Source organism: Anser brachyrhynchus, assembly GCF_964034855.1.
Source record: "Anser brachyrhynchus genome assembly, chromosome: 6".
NCBI classification, from domain to species: Eukaryota; Metazoa; Chordata; class Aves; order Anseriformes; family Anatidae; genus Anser; species Anser brachyrhynchus.
The window spans coordinates 7,299,668-7,321,239 of record NC_137700.1 but is presented as its reverse complement, the minus strand read 5'-3'; the positions used below and the strand labels follow the sequence as shown (position 1 = coordinate 7,321,239).

Below are 21,572 nucleotides of genomic sequence, written 5' to 3'. Positions count from 1 at the left end.
CACATACTGAGATACCTAGCTGGATATTTTGGGAGGTCTGAACTGTAAATGAAGGTCTTAACGTTGATGAGCGATTAAATATAATTTAATTCATGCAGAAATTAGCAAATGCTTTCATCATTTCAGTTAAACATAAAGTTGCCAAGCCTCTGGTTGTGAGAGCGCTCTTCCTCATGCCTTGGGATGGGGCTGGGGACAGGAGGCTGTTCCCCTGCATCCATGCTGAAAGGGGACCCTGCTGGGAGCCAGCTGGGTGAGAGCTTCCACCAAAATGCATTATCTTGGACAATTCTCTTTTTTGTTACGAAAACTATTAAAATAGGGGATTTCCGTGCCATTTCTCATCTGTTTATGCTTTCATTGTTGTTTTTAGTGTGTGGAAGGACAATTTACTCTCAACACCAGTAATCCGGTCTCTACTGCCTGAAAAGTTGGTAGGAGCACGTTCTTTTCTGAAAACACCAATGTAGAAACATAAGTCACTGAAAATAAATTCTGGACCTCTGATCTTATCTAAGTGTGATAAATACTTGATTGGTGGCTTCAGCCATACCTAGAACTAAATGGAAGCGTCTCCTTTCCTAATTTGGCTGTTTTAATTCTGCCTTGTGCCTGGAATGATTCATCGAGCAGTAGCCTAAAACGTATGGAGAGATATGAAGCTGAAATAAGAGGAACGTGGCAATTTTTTTGCCTTAATACAAAGTAGAATAGTGGGACCTCACCAGAGAAGGAAGGATACAACTTGAGATGCTACATTTGTGTGATGTGCAAATAAATATAAGAACGAATCGGGACCTGAACTCTTCTTTGGCACATCTGTGAGAGCTCTGTGCCCTGTTGTCCCAAGGACAGACTGTCAGGTTTCTTCAGGCCAGGGGTATGTGCTGAGCTGTGGCCAGCACTGCTCCAGGGATGGACTGCTGGAGAGGCGACGCGAGTGCTGCTCCCATGCGCTGCTCTTGTCTGTTGAGCCTGCTGCTGTCTGGGAGATAGAGATTCGAGGGATCTATATAATCTTTATAAATGATATATAATCTTTATAAATGATTTACTCTTTATTATAACAATTTTATTATGTCTGTGCAACTTTTCAGGGATCTAGTTAGATTTACTTAATCATGCTGGCTGGATTACTTTTGTGCTTTATTCCAGTGAATAGTGTTCTTCATATGATAAACAAAACTCAAGTGCATTAGAAGCTTTTTAGGCTGTCTGCCTTCATTCATTGTGTCTCTAAGATAACATTTTGAGTAATGAACCAAGAGCATCGTTTATGTTTTTGCATCTGGCACTCCTGTTTTGGTCATACTTCTGTACTAGTAAAATTTCCAGCAATGAGAATCATCTCTGAGAATCATCTGTCTTCTATAGGAACAGTTTTCTCAGATCTGATATTGCTGTTCTCCTTTACTTCAAACTCACTTGCTTGGGGTTATGCCAATATGCCACATGGAGCTATAGTACAGGAGCTACAGGTTTTGAGTAACTTTCATTTGTAATGTAAGAGCTATATGGAGCTGCACTTGTTGTGCCCTAATGTTAAAATGCTAGAGAAAGCTGGGAAACCTCATTAGCAATTGAATTATAGGGATTTTCCTTGTCCTATTAAAAAAAAACTTTTCTTTTTTTGTGTCCTTAGTAGGAGAACAGTCTTGCTCAAAAACTTCATTAATCAGAAATAATATGTGAAAGTATTTTCTACTCACTTAACTATTCAGTTCTCTGAAACATGTCATGTATATCATCGTGTTATTGTTATCTCATTTCAGAGAGTAAATTTGTTTTTCTTTAGTTTTGTGGTTGGGATCGTTTTCAAGTTCACACAATATCAGGGAGAAGTACCATGTTTAGAGAGCACCTTCGCCTGCGGACAAGCTTGTGTGGCAGTGCCCTTCCATTTCCTTACAAACCACTGGTGGTTTGTTTTTCTTTTTTTCTTGGAATTGTCTATTGTGAGGTGAAAATACAAGAGGCTTAGCTTTTTTTCTGGTGGTGGCTGTGTCATTGGTGAAAGCAGAGCAGAATATTTTAATAGTGATGATTGCTCTTTTCCTTAAGTTCTTTTTTCCTGCTTTTTTTGTTATCCTTCTTGTGATTTCCATGATAGAACAGAGGCTAAGTGGATCTGTAAATCCATATGAATATTGTCATACATATATTTCAGACTAATTAGGCTTCCATTTTGTAGCTCTTGTATAATATTGGTAAGTTTACAGTGTTTGGTCAAGTGTGAAGCTGCCATTAATCTCCAGAGATGTGGTTCTGCCCTAACTGGGTGGTTACTGGATTGAATGTTTTCTGCTTATTCTCTTAGCTCTGCAACAGCCATCTAGGTAAATGAGCAGACTGAACTTCTCCCTATGAAAGACCATGGAGAATGTAGGCTAAGAAGTCAGTTCTGCTAAGCCTGTACAAATGCAAGAAGCTTGCGTGATTACTACGAGAGTCCTGCCAGCTTGCAATTCCCCTTGTGATTACAGGCAAAATAAAAAGCTTCTAATTTGTTTCTGGTCCCAAGACAATAAAAATCAATAGAAAGATATATTCATTTTGTAATAGCTGGGACATTTTGGCTTGAAGATTTATAGCCCAGCTTGAGAGCAGAATCTTGATTTGAAGTTCATGAGTATTTACTCACTGCTGCTCACTCCTGTGCTTCTGGGGCGTGTTGTGGATTGTATTTTCCATCTTCCTGTAGGTGTTGTGGAAAGGGGATGGAAGAGTGCTTGGCTCGGGGAATTTCTGTGAGTTAGCACAGAGTCTGCCTACCTCAGCCCATTCCCGTGGCATCCTGCTCCTGGCTCTTGCAGCTCAAGCTTAGTGCTGCACCTATTGCAAGTAGCATTGGTTTACAGAGGTTCTTAAATGGTTGCTTGAAAGTCAATTACCTCACACAGTGTGTTTGGCTCGTGATTCATTAAGGGATTGAGCAAAGAGAAGGGGGGTTGAGGCTGAAATTGCTTTGAAATGAAACCTGTATATGTTCAGTGCTCAGGAATGTTGCACGACTGGCATGATAATGGACTATGTCTGCAGGCTTGCAAGCACATCTGAAAATTTTGCATGGCATATTGGCAACCAGGAAGAATATTCATCTGTATGTAGATGTTTGCCTGCCTTACAGCAACACTGGGACTTCATTAATATTTGTAGAATTTGCTTAATAGAAGTACAAACAAAATATTACTAGAAGGGAGTGGGTTAGGCTACTGTAAGACATCCGTGGATGTTAAGGAAATTCTGTGTTTTGACAGAAGGTGGATGACTTATTATTGTGTTGAAGGTGAAAAATGTGCCTTCACAGATACCCAGGATATCTCTGTAAGGAGTTACACTCTTAGTTAATTTTTGCGGATGCACAAATTTTGCATGTACTTATTTTGTGGTGCGATTACTTCAGAACATGTGGAATAGAGCTGTCTTGTTCATGCTAGGTATATTCAGTTGTTGTTCTGTTATCAATAATGGGGTAATCCTAAACCTCATTGGCAGTGTCCCACAAAAATGCTACACTATTGGCTGTAAAGTAACTAGAGGTGGGAAAGAGGTGGGATACTCTTGCAGGAAGTTTTTTTTTTAAAATGACCATAAATTCTTGCAGTTCGTTTATAGGATTTTTTTAGAACAAATTCTTTTTTTTTATATTCCCTGCAAGACAAGGGCAAAAGTGAGCTTAGGGTAGGAAGAACAATTTTTATTGAACGATGCTTATTTCTTCATAAGCATCAGTGTCTCTTGGAAGACATTGTGTATTCAGTGTACCTCGGTTAAGCAACTTATATCTATGTGTGTGTGTGCATATATATATATATATATATATATATGAAATCACTGTCTATGGTTAATAAATCATGGAGAGTATTTTGTTCTGAACACAGCTCTGGTCTTCTGAGTCAGTGCGGAGACTTGTCTTCATCTCAGTGTTCTAATATTGGTGGAAAATCCCAATTCTAGCACGGACAGTATATTAACATCTATTCACAAAATACTCCCACTACTATTTGAAATACTAAGATCTTAAAGATATGTAATATTTAAGGATTGCAAAGGATATGTATGAACACTAGCATGATGTTTGTGTGAATGTTTTTTCTCTTCTTAAATCTAACTTCCTTCTTAACTCTACTGACATAGTCAGCCCTCTTGCTCTAACATACTTTTCTCATAATTCTGCGTTCTTTTCCTTGTTATTTTATTTTTTTGGGTGGAGGAAGGCTTGTATTTTTTGCTTTGTCTCAGAAGATTCAGTGTGTTGTGGGAGGTGAGGCAACACTGGTCTTGGCAGAACACCACAAAACCAAGAGAGTAATTAAATGACGCAAGCCTTCGATTATTTTTCTCTCTCAAGCTTTCTGGCACGGCTGGGCATTCCGATTGCAAAAGGAGGATCAGGAGGAGGAACTTCTGAAGATCGCACTCAGAATTAGAGAACTGTATCAGGCTCCTTGCTACTCTAAAGCTCGTCGCTCTCAAGTTCTGGAGTTGCTGTGAGGATAATGTCTCTTTCATCACCCAAGACAGAAATAACTGAAAGGGAGCTGCAAAGACTTTGTTATAGTTTTGGTTTCAGTGCTCTCTTACTAATTGGATTTTTCCTATCTTCTGTGGGAGGATTATAAAAGAATTAGAAAAAGTGCTTTTTGGGGGGAGGGTGGAGGGGGGTGGGAGGTAGCTGTTGTTTTTCTCCTCTTGATTCAGGGACCTCCTTAATCTGCCATTTGTTCCCTGAAGTCACTACCCACTTGGAAAAGAGAGAAACAGCATAACAGATGAACTTGAATGACGATGGAATCCTTCCCTCTGCAAACTTTGTACATGGCTTCTTGTAAAAGAGGGTTTTGTATACATAAGCATCAAATGAAGAATAGCATCCTGGGCTGGATTTAAAAGAAACAAACTGCTTCTGTCCTGAAGAAAAGATAAATTCCATTTAAACCATAAATTACAGAATATTGGATGTTGTTCCAGTTCTGAATTTTGGTGAATGAAAGGGAAGATCTTATCTAGTAAAACACTGTACCAGCCAAAACCTACATGTTCTACAGCTAAAACTGGAAGATGTCTTGGAAAAGAAGTTACTTTTCTGTGGGTCAGGGGAATGTCCAGGGGATGTTCACTCCACGAAATACAACCTCAATAGCACCCAGTAAAGGTCTGAGCAATGAACCGGGACAGAACAGTTGCTTCCTGAATAGCGCGCTACAGGTAAGATCACAGAATGCAAACTGGTTTTGTCATCTCTTTCTGTCTATTGCAATATTTTCTGTGCTGTGCAATGTGTACAGCCAGGCTTGACTACGTAATTGTTTGTGAGTCTAGGTAGAAGAAAGCTAACTTGGGAAATGCAGATTAGTTGTGTTACAGAACAGCTCTGTTAATTTTCAGTTTTTCTTGGTGAAATTAACAGCGTTTGCACAATCACTTAGTACACCGAGTCATTTCTGTGCAAACTTGTAACAAACTTTTCAACCAAAGGTGAGAATGCATAGAAAATTTATTTTAAAATAGGAGAATATTGCATAGGTTTCAGTATGTCTACTCCTTAAAGTAATTTTTGATGATCCAAACAAGTTCAAGGGTTGATGGTATCTGTACAGGATACTTTTACGCAGTCCAGTTTTCTTTTTAATTGCTAATTTGTAGTTTAGTTTAGATGTTTGAGTACTTTTGATTTAGAAAAAAATAATTTTCCTTTGTCAAAATGTGGTGGAGTGGCTGCTCTGCTTGCATTGTTACTGTTTGCATATTTGGAATGTTTGAGTTTCGGCCCTTCTAGTTGAAGGGTTTCAAACCCTTTCTCCACTTCAGGCTCCTTCCCTTCCTATGACTTGTTTGTGTAGTACAGACTGTGTCACTGTCTTTTTCCATGGGAAAAATTAGCTTCTTAGCTAGCTTCAGGCTTCAAGATACCCTGGTGATACAAATAATACAAATGAAAACTCTCGTGACCCTCAAACAGCTTAACGTGCCAGGAAATACAGGACTGGGTACAAAGGAAAGTGCTCACAAGTGGAGTTTCCAGTGATGTGCTGTATTGTTCTGTGAAGCTGTAAGGTGTAATCACTGGCTGCCTCCTAACATTGAGTTATTAAGCCTATGTCAGAACTAAGTGGAGCCTAATGACAGCCACACAGCATACATAAAATAGCGAAGTGTGTGACCTGGCCTGCAGTGTGCTGCAGAAGCCGTTTCCTTCTGAAGCTCAAGAGAGATAGTACACCAGAAATATTTATAGTTAAAGCTGAATACAAATAAAACAGAAAACAAGATGATTATCATTTTGTAGTAATATTTACTTCTATTCTTCATCTTATTTTTTTAATGCTGTGCGAGTCTGAGAGACTCTTGAATGTTGTTGCTCCTTACTATTAAGTATTTCTATGAACATTCAAGATAAACTCCAGAGGCAATTACATTGAAAAATTGGGCTTGTTCCTAAATGTATTATTTCTTTTTTTTGTGGAGTCTGTAGTAGCTCTTCAGGAATGTTGTATGTGATCAGATGCTTCAAAGGTTTACATTGCCTCCCAGGCCCTTAAGTATTGGGAGAGTTTGAGTACAAACATACCCCTCACAACTCAGAAGGTTTGGGAGAGTTGACAGATTAAATATTCACTAAATGGATTGATTTCATAATACAGTTGAAGGTAACATTTGGGTGCTACGGTTTAGTTAAGAAATTGTTAAAGCTAGCAACACTTCTCGAAAGCAGTACAATTTTTTTTAGCACAGTACATTTTTTTTAGTGCATTGTACTGGACCAATTAATCAGAATTAGCTGTATGATCCCTCTGCTCATGCTAACGAAGTGTTTAGTCAGTCACATGCCAGCCTCAACCTTCCCATTCCGTCTGGAGCCTGGCACAGATGGTCAGGGCTTCTTTCAACACAAGCCTCTGTCCCTGCCAGGCTGGTGGTACTGAGGGCAGGGCTTGCAGGAGAGCCCAGTTGCTGTTAGCTGAAGTTGAAAGAGCTAGCAGCAGTCACGAAGAGCTGACTATGAAGCACCTCAGATCAGTAATGTCGCTGCTGTACATGTGGAAATTTAGATGGTTGCACAGGTTTGGCGGTAAAACAGCGATAAAGCTTGGTGCTATCACAGCAAACTTTGCCTTGCGCTGGTGCTAGAAGGGTGTACGAAGCCTGCTTGTTTTTATGTGCTGTGATCATTACCACAGTAACTACCCACACTACTTAGGGTTAGAAATCCACCAGTCATCACAGGATGTAAATGCACTTAGTAACAATAATAGTGGGCACAGAGGATTTTAGTAATTTATTGTTTTGACTTTCAAGATCTTGTGCAGATATGCACTGCTGGTGTGCTCCTTCTGACACGTGGCCTTTCTGCTCAGAACATTGAGGCTGATGGGGAGGAGGAGTGAAGTGCAAGGAGCTTACCTGCATGGCTGCTGGGGCTTCTGACACCTCTGCTGAGGTTCGCAGTGTGGTCATGCAACTGCTCAGTGTGGCCCAAGCACCAGGGAGCAGTCAGGGCACCTGCAGTTGGAGCTGGCAATGCCACACAGGCAAAGCAGCGTGTCTTTAGTCTAAAAGCATGTGAAAAGAAATTGAGAAGTATGTCCTGCTCTAAATTAATTCCCGAGTGCTACAGTTCTTGAGAAAGAAAGGTGAAAATACCAGCTTGCAGATAGTTAAGAGGCACACTGTGTTAAAAGTGACATTCATTAACACTAATGTGCTTCAGAATTATTTAACGTGCATTTTTAGTTAAAGCTTTATGCAGCATATTCATAAAATTATTTGTGTTCCTCTTTGTGTTTCAGGTTCTCTGGCACCTGGACATTTTTCGCCGCAGTTTCCGACAAATCACGACGCACAAGTGTATGGGTGATTCTTGCATCTTCTGTGCTCTCAAGGTAAAGGTTGGAAATAAATTTCATTTATTAAAAAAAAAAAAGTGTAACATATCACCAATATTTAATTAACATGCATCTGGAAATCGGTGAGAGCGAAGGTAAATCTGATTAGTGGCTGGGTGCTGATACTCATAGTACTGTTTTTAAAATATGTTCCACTACATTGTGAAAATACTGTAGGTGAAGTTACAGATAAAAAGGGCTCTCATCAGTGAAGTGTGGATCATCATGAGCCTCTGTTTGAAATTATCACTTCAGGCAGTAAAACGTCTATTTTCTCTGTGCTTTTTTCTAATTTGTCATTTGGTTTATATATATTTTATTGTGTATGGTTAACATGCTCTTCAGAATTTACCTTTCCTTTAGACCTGCTTTAAATGTCAGCGTGGAAGGCCTTTCTGTTCAAAGCTCTGGTTAAGTAAGACTAAAAGGTATTTTCTACTGTAAATATTGATGTCTGCATCAAAAGGTGCAACTCTTTGTGGTCTCTTTTTTAGAAAACATCAATTCTGGTTTTAGATGCTGATACAGTAACTGTCACAGATGCTGCCTGGACAGTCAAATATAGATACTAGTTCTGATTCAAAGTACTGTTGTGTACTTCCTACATCTCCCTTTGTTTCTACCCATTAATTTTTAGTGCTTCTGTTGTTTTGTTTTGGTTTGTGTTCTCTTTCTTAAATTCTGTAAACCCAGTGCTGCCTCTTACCTGGTGAGAGAAACAGACATAATCAAAACAGGATGGGAAAAACTACCTTTGATGTTCCTGAGCAGTGATTTCTCTCTCTGAAACTGGTACTGAGACATTTTCTTTGATCACAAACGGATGGTAAAATTTAAGTAAATATTTAAATTCATTGTGGGAGAATTTATTGTGCCATGAATTCTGTGTGCAGAAATGAAAAAGAGAGACAGCATGTCTTACCATATGTCAAAATAGAGAGTGCAAGGTTTAAATTAAGATCATTTGAAGTTCACAGGTGATGTACTATAACAGCTGTCTTGTTCCTTATAAGTGACTGTGAAGGTGAGAGACAGACTTGAAATGAGTTAGCCAGGAAGGTTTTTGATTGTTTTGAAGGGATTTTCCATTGCAAAAGAATAGCAAAGAGGAGACTCTTAAGGCATGAAAAAGTAATTTCCTTTTGGAGGGGAATCTATATCAACGCATCTGTTGAAATGAAGAGACAGGGTGATATTTACAGTGGTATCTTCAGAAGAGGATGTTATGGTAAGTAAGGAGCAGGATAGAACATCCAAAGTGAGAAATACAGCTACGCAGACAAAAGATAGATATTGAGTATATCCTCTTCCTTGTAGTGAAATGGCCAAGACAGACATGATCTGGTTTGAGTTCATGAAGTGCAGTGGGATAAATGATTTGAAGCTCATTTTTGGATCATTTCTTCAAGTATTGCCAGGTGATTGCTGGCATTCTTTGGTAGCTGAGGGCAGAAAGAAGAGGATTTGGGAAATGATCATCTATGTAAGTTTTTGCTATTCTGGTGTGTAACCTAACAGCAGGATATGGCAAGGAGATACCAAAAGTCCGACAGGTTCTGCCATTTGACTGAAAGTCAAGTGAACTCTGAGCTGGAGTTGCTTGGGCTAATAGAGATAGTAGCTGAAGTCTTAATTGACATGAGAGCACTGAAAAAGGAGGGGAAAAAAAGCCATGTGAAAGAGGAGAGAATGAACATTTATTTATCTAGCTGGTACAGAAAGGTGAACTGTGAAACAAGATGCTTCTGGATTAGCAGTACCAGTACAAAAGGGCAAAGCGCTTCTATAAGACTGGAAGGTGGCAGAATCTCTGGAATATGTATTAAAAGCATGCATTGGGTCAGAGTGTGTTTAGTTTTGTTGATAAAATTCTTACTGCACACTTCAGCAAGACAGCAAAAGTATGTCATTATAAACTTCTAAGTGACAGGTAGAGTGATAGAATTCACAAATCGCATGCCAGCAGCCATATGCCTACTTTTAAATTATGCAGCCTTTGAAAAAAATGTTGCTCTCTTCTTGCTCACAAGCATCTTTGAGGACTTTGGTTTGTTTCCTCTCTGAAGTTCCTACCAATGCCATCTTCAGCCACAAGGTGTTACAACGCCGTTTTCAGCAAAGCCCTTGCATTGTGCTAAATCCTGAAGGTGTTTTGCACATTTTAGACAACTTAAATCTGGCTGCGTGTGGAATTATAATAGCTCACAAAACTCAGTGTACAATGAAAAATTTTGAAGAAATGCATCAACAATCATCTGGACAAGTACTTCTGAATGTGGGCAGTAATGAGTACTTGACAAAGAAAAAAATGAATTCCAACAGGCTTTAATCCAAACCAAAATTATAATGTTTTCTATCTGCATTCTGTTCTTTATGGTAAATACCAGTGTTCTACCTGAGTCTATTCTATAACCCTCAGAATGTTTACAGATACTTATTGTAAAACTATACAAGGGAAAAAATGTGCAGAAATCTGCTTGTAAGAAGTCACAGAACTGTCTTACTCCTGGTTCCTGTATGTTTCTTAGCATCTCACAGTTCTGTTTTTCTCTGAGTGATGTCAAGTTTCCACTGTAATTAAATTGTGTAAAATGTTGATATTTGTACATAAGTATTCGATAATTTTCCCCAATAATCAGTGTTACCAATTCAAATATTATAAAGATGTGTAATAAAGAGTGTCACTTAACTCGATTTGAAATTGGGGATGTAGCCCTCCCCCCAACAAGCAAAGAAAACTACAGAACAATGAAACCTCCACTAATACCAGAAATGTTGCTTGTCTCACGAGCATGCAACTGAAAACGTGGGGATAGTAAGTAATAAAGGAATGTGCCAGGGATAGCCCCAGACTGTGGAGATGATTGCATTCATCTTCATAAACTGCTTAAGCAAAGCAGTACATGAAAAACCAAAAATCCCAAAAGGCTGTTGAAAAGTACTTACTTGTCCTCTGCTGCCCTCTGGATAGGTGGTTCTCACTGTTCTGTTTTTCTCCTGAAAATGTTAACGCTGCCTGGCACACACAGTATGTGTAAACTTATATGTGACAAATGGGATAATGTGTGTAATACGCACCTATTACTGCAGGCATCACCAGGAGTGTTTTGTCCTGCTGCAGCAGGATCAGCCCTTCCCGTCCTTGCTCATCTCTTCCCCTGCCCCACTGTTCTTGTCTGCTTTGGAAGCCTCTAACTGTTGTCCTGCCGGGGTAATGTCAGCTTAGCCTCCAGCTCTTTGACATCCTGTTTCTCTTGAATCTTGCCTTAGGCTTTGCTAAGATGAGGGAGAAGATATGGCTGGATCCAGTGGGAAGCCAAGAATTTGGATCTCTATACCATGCGAGAATGTCCCATTAGGGTCTGGGGAGAGGTAACTAGCCTTGCATGCTGTCAGGTGGAACTGCCCGAGATGCTGGCCAGAGCGAGCAAGGATGGAGTAGGATGCGTTTGCTTTTCTCCAAAGCATGCTGGCATGTTCTGATTCCAGCCTAGCTTGTGAAGGGGTCAGGACCTGGGGAAAATAGTCTACTTGCCACTCCTCCTCTCCGTTTGCCTTCGCAGGATACCTTCTGTGTTGGTCAGAGAGGGTTTGTGCTCCTTCCCTGATTGGAATGGTTGCTCTAAAGGAGACACTCTTCCCGTTGACTTCAGAGGAAGACAGTCTTCACCAGGCTAAATTTAGCCTTTGAATAACACTAAAGAAGTTATTTTTTTTGTGCTTGCTTGGCTTGCTGCAGCTCTTTCTAGGGATTCTGATGTCATGCACAGTATTTACTGTAAATGCTCAGCTAGCCCCATAAATATTATTTGTGATTTTACTTTATAAAATGAGGGATCACAGGACAGTGATGTTTGTTATTGGATATCAAACCACATTTTAGTTTTGTGCCACATTGAAGACATCTACTACATAAATTCTTGAAGTAATTTTAAAACTTGCTAAGCTACCTGGCTTGTTTGTGGCTACAAAGTGAGCCTTGAAATCATTCCAGACATTCATTTGTTGGCCATTTTGAACGAACATTGCATCTACAGCTGTAAAATACAAGGAAGAGCTGCAGAGACTGTACTGGAATCCCACACACTGTTCCTTGAGATGTTGTGGCATTATTCAAGGTTATTTGTTTAGTACACTAGCTGTCCTTACCGCTGTGTGGTTTGCCTGCTGTAACACTGGAACAGCTTTTTAATTTATTATTAATGTTGAAATCTACTGTGTTCTGTTTTGTTTTCCTTTTTCTAGAGCATTACTTTGCTGTGGTGTTTGTTTATTACAGCTGGAAGGGGGCAGGAAGGGGGAAATCCGTCCACTGTGCTGGGCATGCTACAGAGTTTGTTCTCCTTCCAGGGATTGTGCTGGGAGCTCTATGGTGCCAGGATATAGGACAGAGTGTTTTTTGTAGTTTGCAAGAAAGAATGCTCTATTGATTGATAAATTCCAACAGAGCTGTTCTTTTTGTAATTCTGTCATGCAGCAAAAACAGGAAGAATATGAATTTTCTGCTTAGAAACGATTGTTTTCAGAGGTGAAAACTGACAACAATAGGATATTAGAATGCTTAAAGAATTGGAATTGCAGTAATTCATAGGTCTGATTAGTCACCTATTTGAAGGATTTGTTTTGAAAAGTTCATGACATGGTTGAGACAGTAATAAGTTGGCTGAAAAAATCTTGTTCTCTTCTTTTGTGCTTTTTTAGTATATCTTGGGCTACAACACTATCAGAAATATAGGAAATACTTCCAGTAATGATTGCTTATTTTTATCTTAAGCAGTTTTTATAAATCTTCATCAATTGTCACCTAGTTATTGTGAATACTCTGTGACTTGGGTGGCTTTTCCTGGCATCTTCTTAAACAAAACCTGATGAAAGTATATTTTTTATTTGATCTTATTAGTAGCCAGGGGATGCATGACTTTGCAGTCCATACTGGGGGGTGGTATGTTAATATTTAGGGCATGGTGTGAGTAAAAAGATAGAATAGACATGGTGTGAGTAAAAATGTAGAATAAACTGTAAAAGAAAGGAATAAAAGGAGGTCTAGGTTGATAGATTTGGAGGTTTAGAAAGTGATCCAGAGACAAATAGGGTTAGAATTATTTGCGCTCTTGAAGGCAAATATAAGGAAACAATGAGGAAGAAGTCTGAGCTAGTGAGAATAAGGTAGGTGGAAGTTGATGTGGTTGGATGGGAGAAAAGTGAGTTTAGCAGCCAGAATTTCTAATGAAACAGGTTGCTGTACTGAGCAGGAGGAGAGTGATGCTCTACATGTGAGGTTAGGTATTGTAGACAAAACAAATTTAAAACAAAGAACTTTCAATTGAGTTAGAGCAAGAATAATATTGATGTGTTGAGCAATGGGATAACGATTGGCCATGTTAATATTTGTAACTTTTGCTAAAAGGCAGAAACTTAACATAGGCAATGCTAAAGCATTTGGAGAGAATGTGTTTTTTTCTTTGAAACAAATGCATGCTGCTAGATCTGGAATGCTATCCGCATCCAGAAGTAACTTCTGCTCAATGCTGGAAGAGAATAATTGATTCTCAGAAGGCTGCCAAGGACAGGACTCAAATTTACAGTGCATGGACGCTGATCTGATTCAGTAGCTGTTGCCTCTTGTCTTCAGTCATCAATTTATTTTTACACCAGGCTCCTGAGTGCTGGATTAAGAAGTCACTTGTACACGTGCATCAAGTGGAGGTTTTGTTCCATCAGTCTGGTCAGATACATAGTGCAGATGTCAGTGTACCCCCAAATTGAATACTTTTTTTTTCATAGGGATACAGTGGATTGCAAGCACTGTTAGAGATGATTTGGTGCAGATCTCTTAGACTGGGGGGAGGTGGCAGGATTCACAGGTATTTCAGCTTCACAACTTTAAAAATAAGTCTGAAACTTCAATCCCATGGATTATCTTGAAGACTAATTACTGTCTTGTTTTCTAACCAAATGAAGCACAACTCGTTTTATGATCTTGCATGTGAATTTCAAGCAGTCATAAACAGAAAGGCAAGTTTTAATTTCAGCCTTTCCATAATATTGTGTTCATTATCTCAAGCCATAAGTTGTTCTCCTTTGAAGCTTTAGAAAGTTGGTATTGATCCCCATACTTCCCAAAGTGGAGAAGGTGATTCTGGGAGAACACTGACTTTGCAAGCCCTTGTTCAGACAGGTTCCAGCAGCCCAAAGCTGTGGTAAAAAGGACAAGAAGCTTCCAGTTAGAAACCAGAAAAAAAGCCTTTTGAATGGCAATAAATCAAGTGAGGACCTAGAATAGATTGCCTGGAATGGTTAAGGAATTTCCAGATTTGGATGCATCTGACAGCAAGCTGGCCTAAGATCAGCTATGTGAAGAATATAGTTGATCTTGACTTAGTACTTGGGCATGGACCAGATGCAACTAGATGGGCTTCAGCAATTTATTTCTGTAAGGAACAGTTGTGCTTCCCAATTCTGCTGTCTGCGCTGTCCTTTCCAGACCTTTGCAGATCTGTAGGGAAGGAAATATGGAGAGACACAGGCTTCTTTTTTTTTTCTTTTAGAGATGTCAGGAACACAATGTTACTAGAATGCAAACTTCCTGGCTGACAAATCCCTTTCTCATGCTCTTCTGTATTGGCTTGTCTCATGCCAAGAACAGATCATCAGTATAAAAATCAACGAACTGCTGTTAATTCAATATTACGAATTGTTCATGTTCTATTTAAGCCAGTATATTTTTCTCTTTCAGTTCTGATGCCTTCATTTGTTTTAATGAAAACTAGTAAAAATAGGAAAAATTTAGCTTATTCATAAGGCTTTTAGTGATGTCTCTTCATATTGTGGCTGTAAAGGATACTCTCAGCTGTATCGGAATGTAGCCATTGCAAGAGAACTTCAGTGCAGTGAATATGCTAGTGGGGTTTTTGCTATCAGGGAAAGAAGTTTTTGAAGGAGAATTAAGTTTGAATGTTTTATATATGAAGCTGTCATTAAGTTCCAGAAGCACTTGGAGAAGAGGTGTCATCCAAACTCCTGTAGGAGGACCAGCAGTACTTTCCTGGTCTGCACCCAGACTGTATATGGAGCAAATATAAGTGGTTAACAGTGTAACTCAAGGGCAAGATCTGAAGTTAAGGAGAGAGATCCAAGTTAGTTAACTTAAAATGATGAAACATCAGGAAATGCCACACCTGTCCATCTAAGGCTGAGACAAGACTGACCTGTTCTGAAGAAAAGGGGAGCGAAGAGCTTATCTTGAGAAATGAAAAGAAAGGGAAACAACTCCCCTGTCTCCCTCTGCACCTCCCCAAGCAGAAAACAAACAAGAAAAAAAAGAGAACACCAAACCTTGTGCTCAAAGTGAGTTTGACTCCATTGCAGGTGCATTTAGGGCTTCCTACAAGCTGCTGTGCTGTGTTTCAAAGTGTTTTAAACTGTGCTGTGCAATGATAAAGTAAGATTTGATCTTTATTAGATTAAAATGCCCAATTACTCACTGTTTTAAAAAAAATATTTTAGTCCTCAAAATTTAAAGACTATACCATTGTTTTCTATGTCATTAAAAATCATGAAATACATTCTTCTATATAGTATTGTGAACTTCTGCTGCTTGGTTTTACATATTAAAATTCATTACAGCATTCTTTGTTACTGAATTATTTCTGTTCTGTGGTGGTGGTAACAGGTTTCACAATTTTCTGCTATTGTATTTAATGAAAGTCTTTCTGTTTGTTTTTATAATCTTTATTTTTAATTGTGAAGGCTGCAATTTTGCAGTGAAAAAAAAACTACAAAAATTAAAACTGCAGGATCTTGTGGAATAACTCTAAAACAGTTGCTTATAAGCATCAGGATCACGTTCTCCTTACTGAATCTCTGTGTTAACTACAGGGTACGTTGCAGGTAAAAGTAGAGTATACATTATTTTCTCAAAGATGATTTTAGTCTGCTTGCTTGATGGTTTCTCCTTTTCCCTTGTTAGAAGCCTCGGCTGATTCTCCCCCTGCCAAGTGTTCAGAGCTATTTCAGAGCTCTCGTTGGAGCAAACGGGTCCTGTCCATCAGCTCCCCGCAGTTAGGTTGCATGCCAGCTGCTAGACAAGTGCATCAGTTTCCGGTTCTATGAAGTGAGACTGATGATAACCAGAATGAATGTGTTTCTAAAGCACAGTCATGAATATTTTCAAGTGCTTTTAAATTGCTTAATGAAAAGTGTTCCAGTAGGATGGAACTATTTTTCACTGTTTTTGAGGTCCACTGAAATGAGAAAATTTCTTAAGGAAAGATGAAACTTGCTCTTATCAGTGTGACAGAAATTGGAGTCAGGATTGTTATGGACAGAGACTTTGTCATTCTTTCCATTTTTGTATAAGTATGTATATATGCAAGGTAGCTGAGGAAAGGAATTGTCTGTAACTGATGAAGTGTGAGACTTCATTGCCTCACAGCCTTCTTTTCATTACCATTTTCCATTTCATTTTCCACTAATAAATGCAGTATTAGAAGAGCAACAGTCTTCAGCACAATGGTCCCTCACCTATGAATAAGCACCATAAGCACTGCCAAAATAAAATTAAAAAAATAAGAAGCAGTAAAGAGAGATGTGGGTTTTATCTTTGTGTCAGTGCTATAAATTCTGTGATTTCTACAGCCAGAGATGGAGCAGACACCGAGGTTGGTTTGTTTGGGCTGTGCAGTGACTGACGTGTTCTGCACTTTTTCAGCTTCTTCAAAGCAGATGAGGTGGCAGAGCTTGGCAAACCTTCTCGCAGTTTACTATTCACTTTCTGATAAGAAACAAATACAAATAGTTAGTTAAAGGAGAAAAAGGTTGAGGTTATTTATTTCCAATGAATGTTAATTGTCAGTATGTTGGGGAGAAGCTTTCAGTAATTTAGGGAAATCCCACAGGAATGAACATCACTACAGATTCTTGTGATCGATTTGAGAGAAAAATAAATCCTCAAACTGGTTTGAGGCTAACTTTCTCATTTTTGTTTGATTTGTTTAGAAGGCAGAAAAGCCAAGTAGTGTATAATTGAAGATTATTTTTCTTTTTACTGGAGTAGGAGCAGTCTTTTTCTGCACTCTTTAGGGAAGTTGTGAGGGAAATTTTATAGGGAAATAGATGCAGAATTTTGATACTGGCTGAAAATATTTGCTTGTCATATGAAATGAGGTAGAAGGAATAGTGTGTTGTAAGAGTAAGAATTGTCTGAAAACAAGGGCTAGAATTTTTTTTTTTACTTAAACTGAGGATCTTGCGTACAGAATCTTTCTGTCCTTTTAGGAGGGTGAAACAAAAATGAAGTAATTGTTCAGAAGATCTCTTGGAGATTACACATGCACACAATAAAAGTGGGATTTTAGTCAGTTGGGAATATGTGCTGGACTTTCTTGTGTATGACCTGCATTTCGGCTGCTAATGCATCTCTGTTAAACTACTTGTCCTTGCAAGTGATTACCCAGATGAGCTGTGAGTTACAGGTATGAAAATGCAGTTGTATGGCAGCAAGAGAACAGCTGGCCACACGCTGGAGCTGCTATTCAGGTCGTGCCTTTTCTCCTCCTCTGTGCTGACCCAGGCATCATCTGATTCTTACTCACTTGGGTAAGAATTTACTGGAAAGTAAATTCCTGCAGGATTGCAAGCAACATATTTTGGGTGGGCTGAGAAGTTTGGAAAAAGTTGACTGAGAAGAAAAAAGAAGTCATGTATAAGAAAGCCATTGGTGTGGAATGAAAGAATCAAGAGGAAGAAATAGGAATAAAAAATGTGGATGTTTTGATGTCTGTTGTATTTGCTTTGGGAGAATGTTCAAGGGTGATGAACATAGAGGAAAATTTGCCCCTAGGCTCCCAACCCATAGTTCTTTGCATATGTGCCCTTCGAAATGAAAGGAAGGGAAACACCACAAAGATAGATATGGTTTCCAAGGAGAAACTCCTAGTATTGTCTCTTGTAGTCCCTGTACAATACAAACATGTGTTGCTTGATGAAAGTGAGCTAAAGATTTCTTGTTTCTTTTCAAATAACTTATTGGTCATGTGTTTGAAAAATACAGTGACACAACTATTTTTTGGTTTTCTTATTAGGGTATCTTCAACCAGTTTCAATGTAGCAGTGAGAAGGTACTGCCTTCTGATGCCCTGCGCACTGCTCTCGCGAAGACATTTCAGGATGAGCAACGATTCCAGCTGGGCATCATGGATGATGCTGCTGAATGTTTTGTGAGTACAGTTGAAAGATGGTCTGAAGGCATTGATGCTAACCTGCACTACACAGTCAGTCCACTCCCCATCCGAATTCCAACAAACCTAGTGTATGCGGCGTGGAAAAGACAGAGATCACCAAGCTTGAAGTGTTTCAGTGGGGAAACAAACGATGTTTTAAGAATTATCGCTAATGATTTTGTAATAGAAATATGAGTGTTACAGTCTTTACATTTAAACTTTTGTGTATGTACTGCTTGCTGTCTCAAGTATATATTTTTGATAAGAATGGTGTGTGTGGTTTTTTGTTGTTGTTTTCAGTCTCTCCAGTGCTTTGCAAAACTCTCATATGGGGAATGATGTGAAAACCTCACAAATAGTGTTCTTGCTCAAAGAAAACTATTCAGTTTTCTCATGTATAAACACTTAAGGGAGTGATCCAGGATGTTAGTTTTAAGGATCACCTCAAAAGGATGAAAGGATATTTTGTTTACTGGTTATCCTGAAATCATGTTTTCACAAACTCTAACTAATGGAAAGTGTTAAAAACAAAAAACAAAACAAAACAAAAAAACAAACAACAACAAAAAAACAGGCAATATAACACAATTGCTTGTCTGTTGCCCGGTTTGTAAACCTTCTGACAATATTTTTTAAGCTGGTTATCTCACTGTTGTACTTAGGACTTTTATGCCAATCTTATGTCTTTCAGTTTACCCACCTGCATTTTTTTAATACTGAAACTTTCTTCTCAACTCTTGTGTTCAGATTTTATTCTTACCCACACTTCCTCTTTCTTCCTTTAGTCTCCTAAATTTCTGTAACTTAAGTAGGAGGTATTTTTGTCATGCTGACCTATTGACTGCCCTCCTTCTCTGAAATGGTGCTTGTGGGGTGCCCCAATTGTGTTTGTATCCTCCCAGTTGTTAACAAAGATTCTTAATCATATTGATTATTAACCAAATCAATTCTTAATCCATGTACAAGCATGCTAGATTTACTACTGCAACATTTAACTCCTCTCAGGCAAAGCACCATTCAGAGTGGAGTCCTTTCTATATGTTACATCTTTCACTTCCTGTACCTACCCAACTTGACAGTAGCACTGGAGGGAATTATAGAAATGATAAATTCATATAGCTGTTGTAGGTCTTCTCCTCGCCCTCTAAATGGGCTTATGATAACCCAAGCTATCCTGTGTTTGTAGAATACTATGACAGAGAATGTTTATTTAGAAAAACAGTATAGTTTAATAGGCCTATTTAAAATGGAAATAGATCATACCAATGAAGCCTCGAAGTGAAATAAGGGAGGTGAGCCTATACAGGAGCCCCTGTCAACACAGCGATGTCAAATCTTTGTGTGTAGCCCAGCACATTAACAGAGGTCTGTACGTAGTAGAACATGGGAACTTCAGATTCAGTTCCTTTCTTGAGAAATCTAAATAGCCCATCTATTTCTATAGGAAGAGTCCCCACAAGCATGTTAGGTTAACCATACTGGTACAAAGACACTTAAGAGTGGTAAGAGTTCCATTTTGAGGTTAAACTTCAAGACAGAGAATTCCATAGTTTTTCACTTAGTTAATGTTTTCAGCCCTAAAGGCAGAGATTTAATTTAAATGGCAGAGGAAGAGCTATGTATTGAAGTTCAAAGGAAACAGTACTGGGTCAGAGCTATATTGCCTACCAATTAATTTTGACCTGGTTATTGAAGGCCGATCAACCATCCAGGCAACTTATGCTGGTGGTGGAAACTGCTGCCGGAGGAGGTGGCAGCAGCCTGCTGTCACCAGCAGATAAATGTTGGCAACAACAGGAGGAGCGGAGGTCTTAAGACAAGAACTCCTGGGAGCTTTAAAACAGATGGAGTTATCTAGAAAACATTCAAAGCTTTTGTTTCGTGTAGAACTTAGTCTGCCTCTTCATTTATTAGTTGCCCTCCACTTTTACAGAATGTGGATTTACCGTATTTCAAACCCCTTGTGGAATATGGAAATGGGCTAGAGTTATTTGGTGTTGATGGGAAGTTAGTCGTAACCAACTGATATTAAAACTGCAGAGCTGCTGTACCTGTTATATTTGGTCAAATCAATTGATTTTGAGACTTGGACAGAATAATCAATGACAGAATCCTCAGAGGTAACTGTAAATAAAATAAATGGTTAACTGATAGAGCATTCAAAATCAGATGTGGTAGCTGTTTTCTCTTATAGCAAAGAAATGCCAACTTCCTGTTTTCTAAGCAGGTTTCAAAAATTTGCAGTAGTCTTCTGTCTCTGTAAATGGTACTTAAGCATGTCAGATGCAATGAATAATGTCCTTTGTGATTTATATTCTACTTTTGTCTACATTTGAAATGATTTAATGCTTTTTTACTTCTCTCTTGGACTAGGAAAACCTGCTAATGCGAATTCACTTCCACATTGCGGATGAGACAAAGGAAGATATTTGCACTGCACCGCATTGTGTTTCCCATCAGAAGTTTGCAATGACCTTGTTTGAACAGGTGAGGTGATGATGCATGTTGTATACAAATCATAAATTCTCAGTTTCACATTTTTCAATCCAAAGATATGCATTGCCATGGTTTAAAAAAAAATAAATACAAGTGGGAGCATTTCTGAGAAAATGCATGTTTAATCTTGTCAATATACTACATTTTCATTCTCTTTAGTGTGTTTGTACCAGCTGTGGTGCCACCTCCGACCCATTACCTTTCATCCAGATGGTACATTATATCTCCACAACCTCACTTTGGTGAGTTGAGATTTTTTTACATGGAAAAGAGCTTCTTATTTATACTGGCATTGTGATTTGATCTTTACCTTCAACACTAAATGTCAGGAATGTGGTTTGTTCGAAGTTGGGGGATATTTTATAACCATGATAAAGAGCATGAGGGCTTAGTGGAGCAGAAGATATCAACTTAGGCATGGATCAGTGTGTCTTCTTGTTTATGATTCTGAATCTGACAACTCTAGTGCCAAGGACTCATGTATGTTTTAAAAGACCTAAGTATGCGAACAGGTGAGTTACGATAAGTGGGGGAAAAAAACTGGAGAGGACCTTCAGATGCTTAGTCTATCTTCCCATTCAAAACAGGGATAATCTCAAAGCCAAATCAGGCTGTTCAGGGTTTTGTGCAACTGAGTTTTGGAAATGTTCAAGGACAAATTCCGTGGTCTCTCCAGACTACCTGTTCCAGAATTTAACCATTCTGTGAAACTTTTTCACTACTTTTCCCTTATCAACAGAGACAGTCTTTTTATGATAGGAGATAATCAAGTTGATCATGCGTGGTTGCCATTGGTAAATTCATGCTGACTGGTTTGACTCACCTTGTTTGTCTTATGCCTGGAGATGATTTCCGAGGGCATTTGGTCCATCTTTTCCCCAGGTAGTAGAGCAAGATTGACCAGCCTTATTTAGTTTCTCGACTCCTCTTTCTAATGAATGTTGAAGATGGATATAACACTTGCTTTTTA

General features: G+C 38.8%; 1 protein-coding gene across 8 annotated transcripts in view; it reads left to right on the top strand.

Moving 5' to 3' along the window:
* USP54 (ubiquitin specific peptidase 54) overlaps positions 1-21,572 on the top strand; it is a 101,120-nt gene that overhangs the window by 44,792 nt on the left and 34,756 nt on the right. For 7 of the 8 annotated variants that reach the window (XR_013953040.1, XM_080598026.1, XM_080598031.1 and 4 more), the window contains 5 exons: positions 4,352-5,208; positions 7,791-7,883; positions 17,969-18,103; positions 20,480-20,593; positions 20,762-20,844. Coding sequence is in view for 7 of the 8 variants with exons in the window: in XM_080598026.1 (XP_080454152.1) it covers positions 5,062-5,208; positions 7,791-7,883; positions 17,969-18,103; positions 20,480-20,593; positions 20,762-20,844 (572 nt within the window). In the remaining variant the exon portion in view is untranslated. The remainder of the gene's footprint in view (positions 1-4,351; positions 5,209-7,790; positions 7,884-17,968; positions 18,104-20,479; positions 20,594-20,761; positions 20,845-21,572) is intronic. The other variant, XM_080598030.1, reaches the window with a different exon arrangement.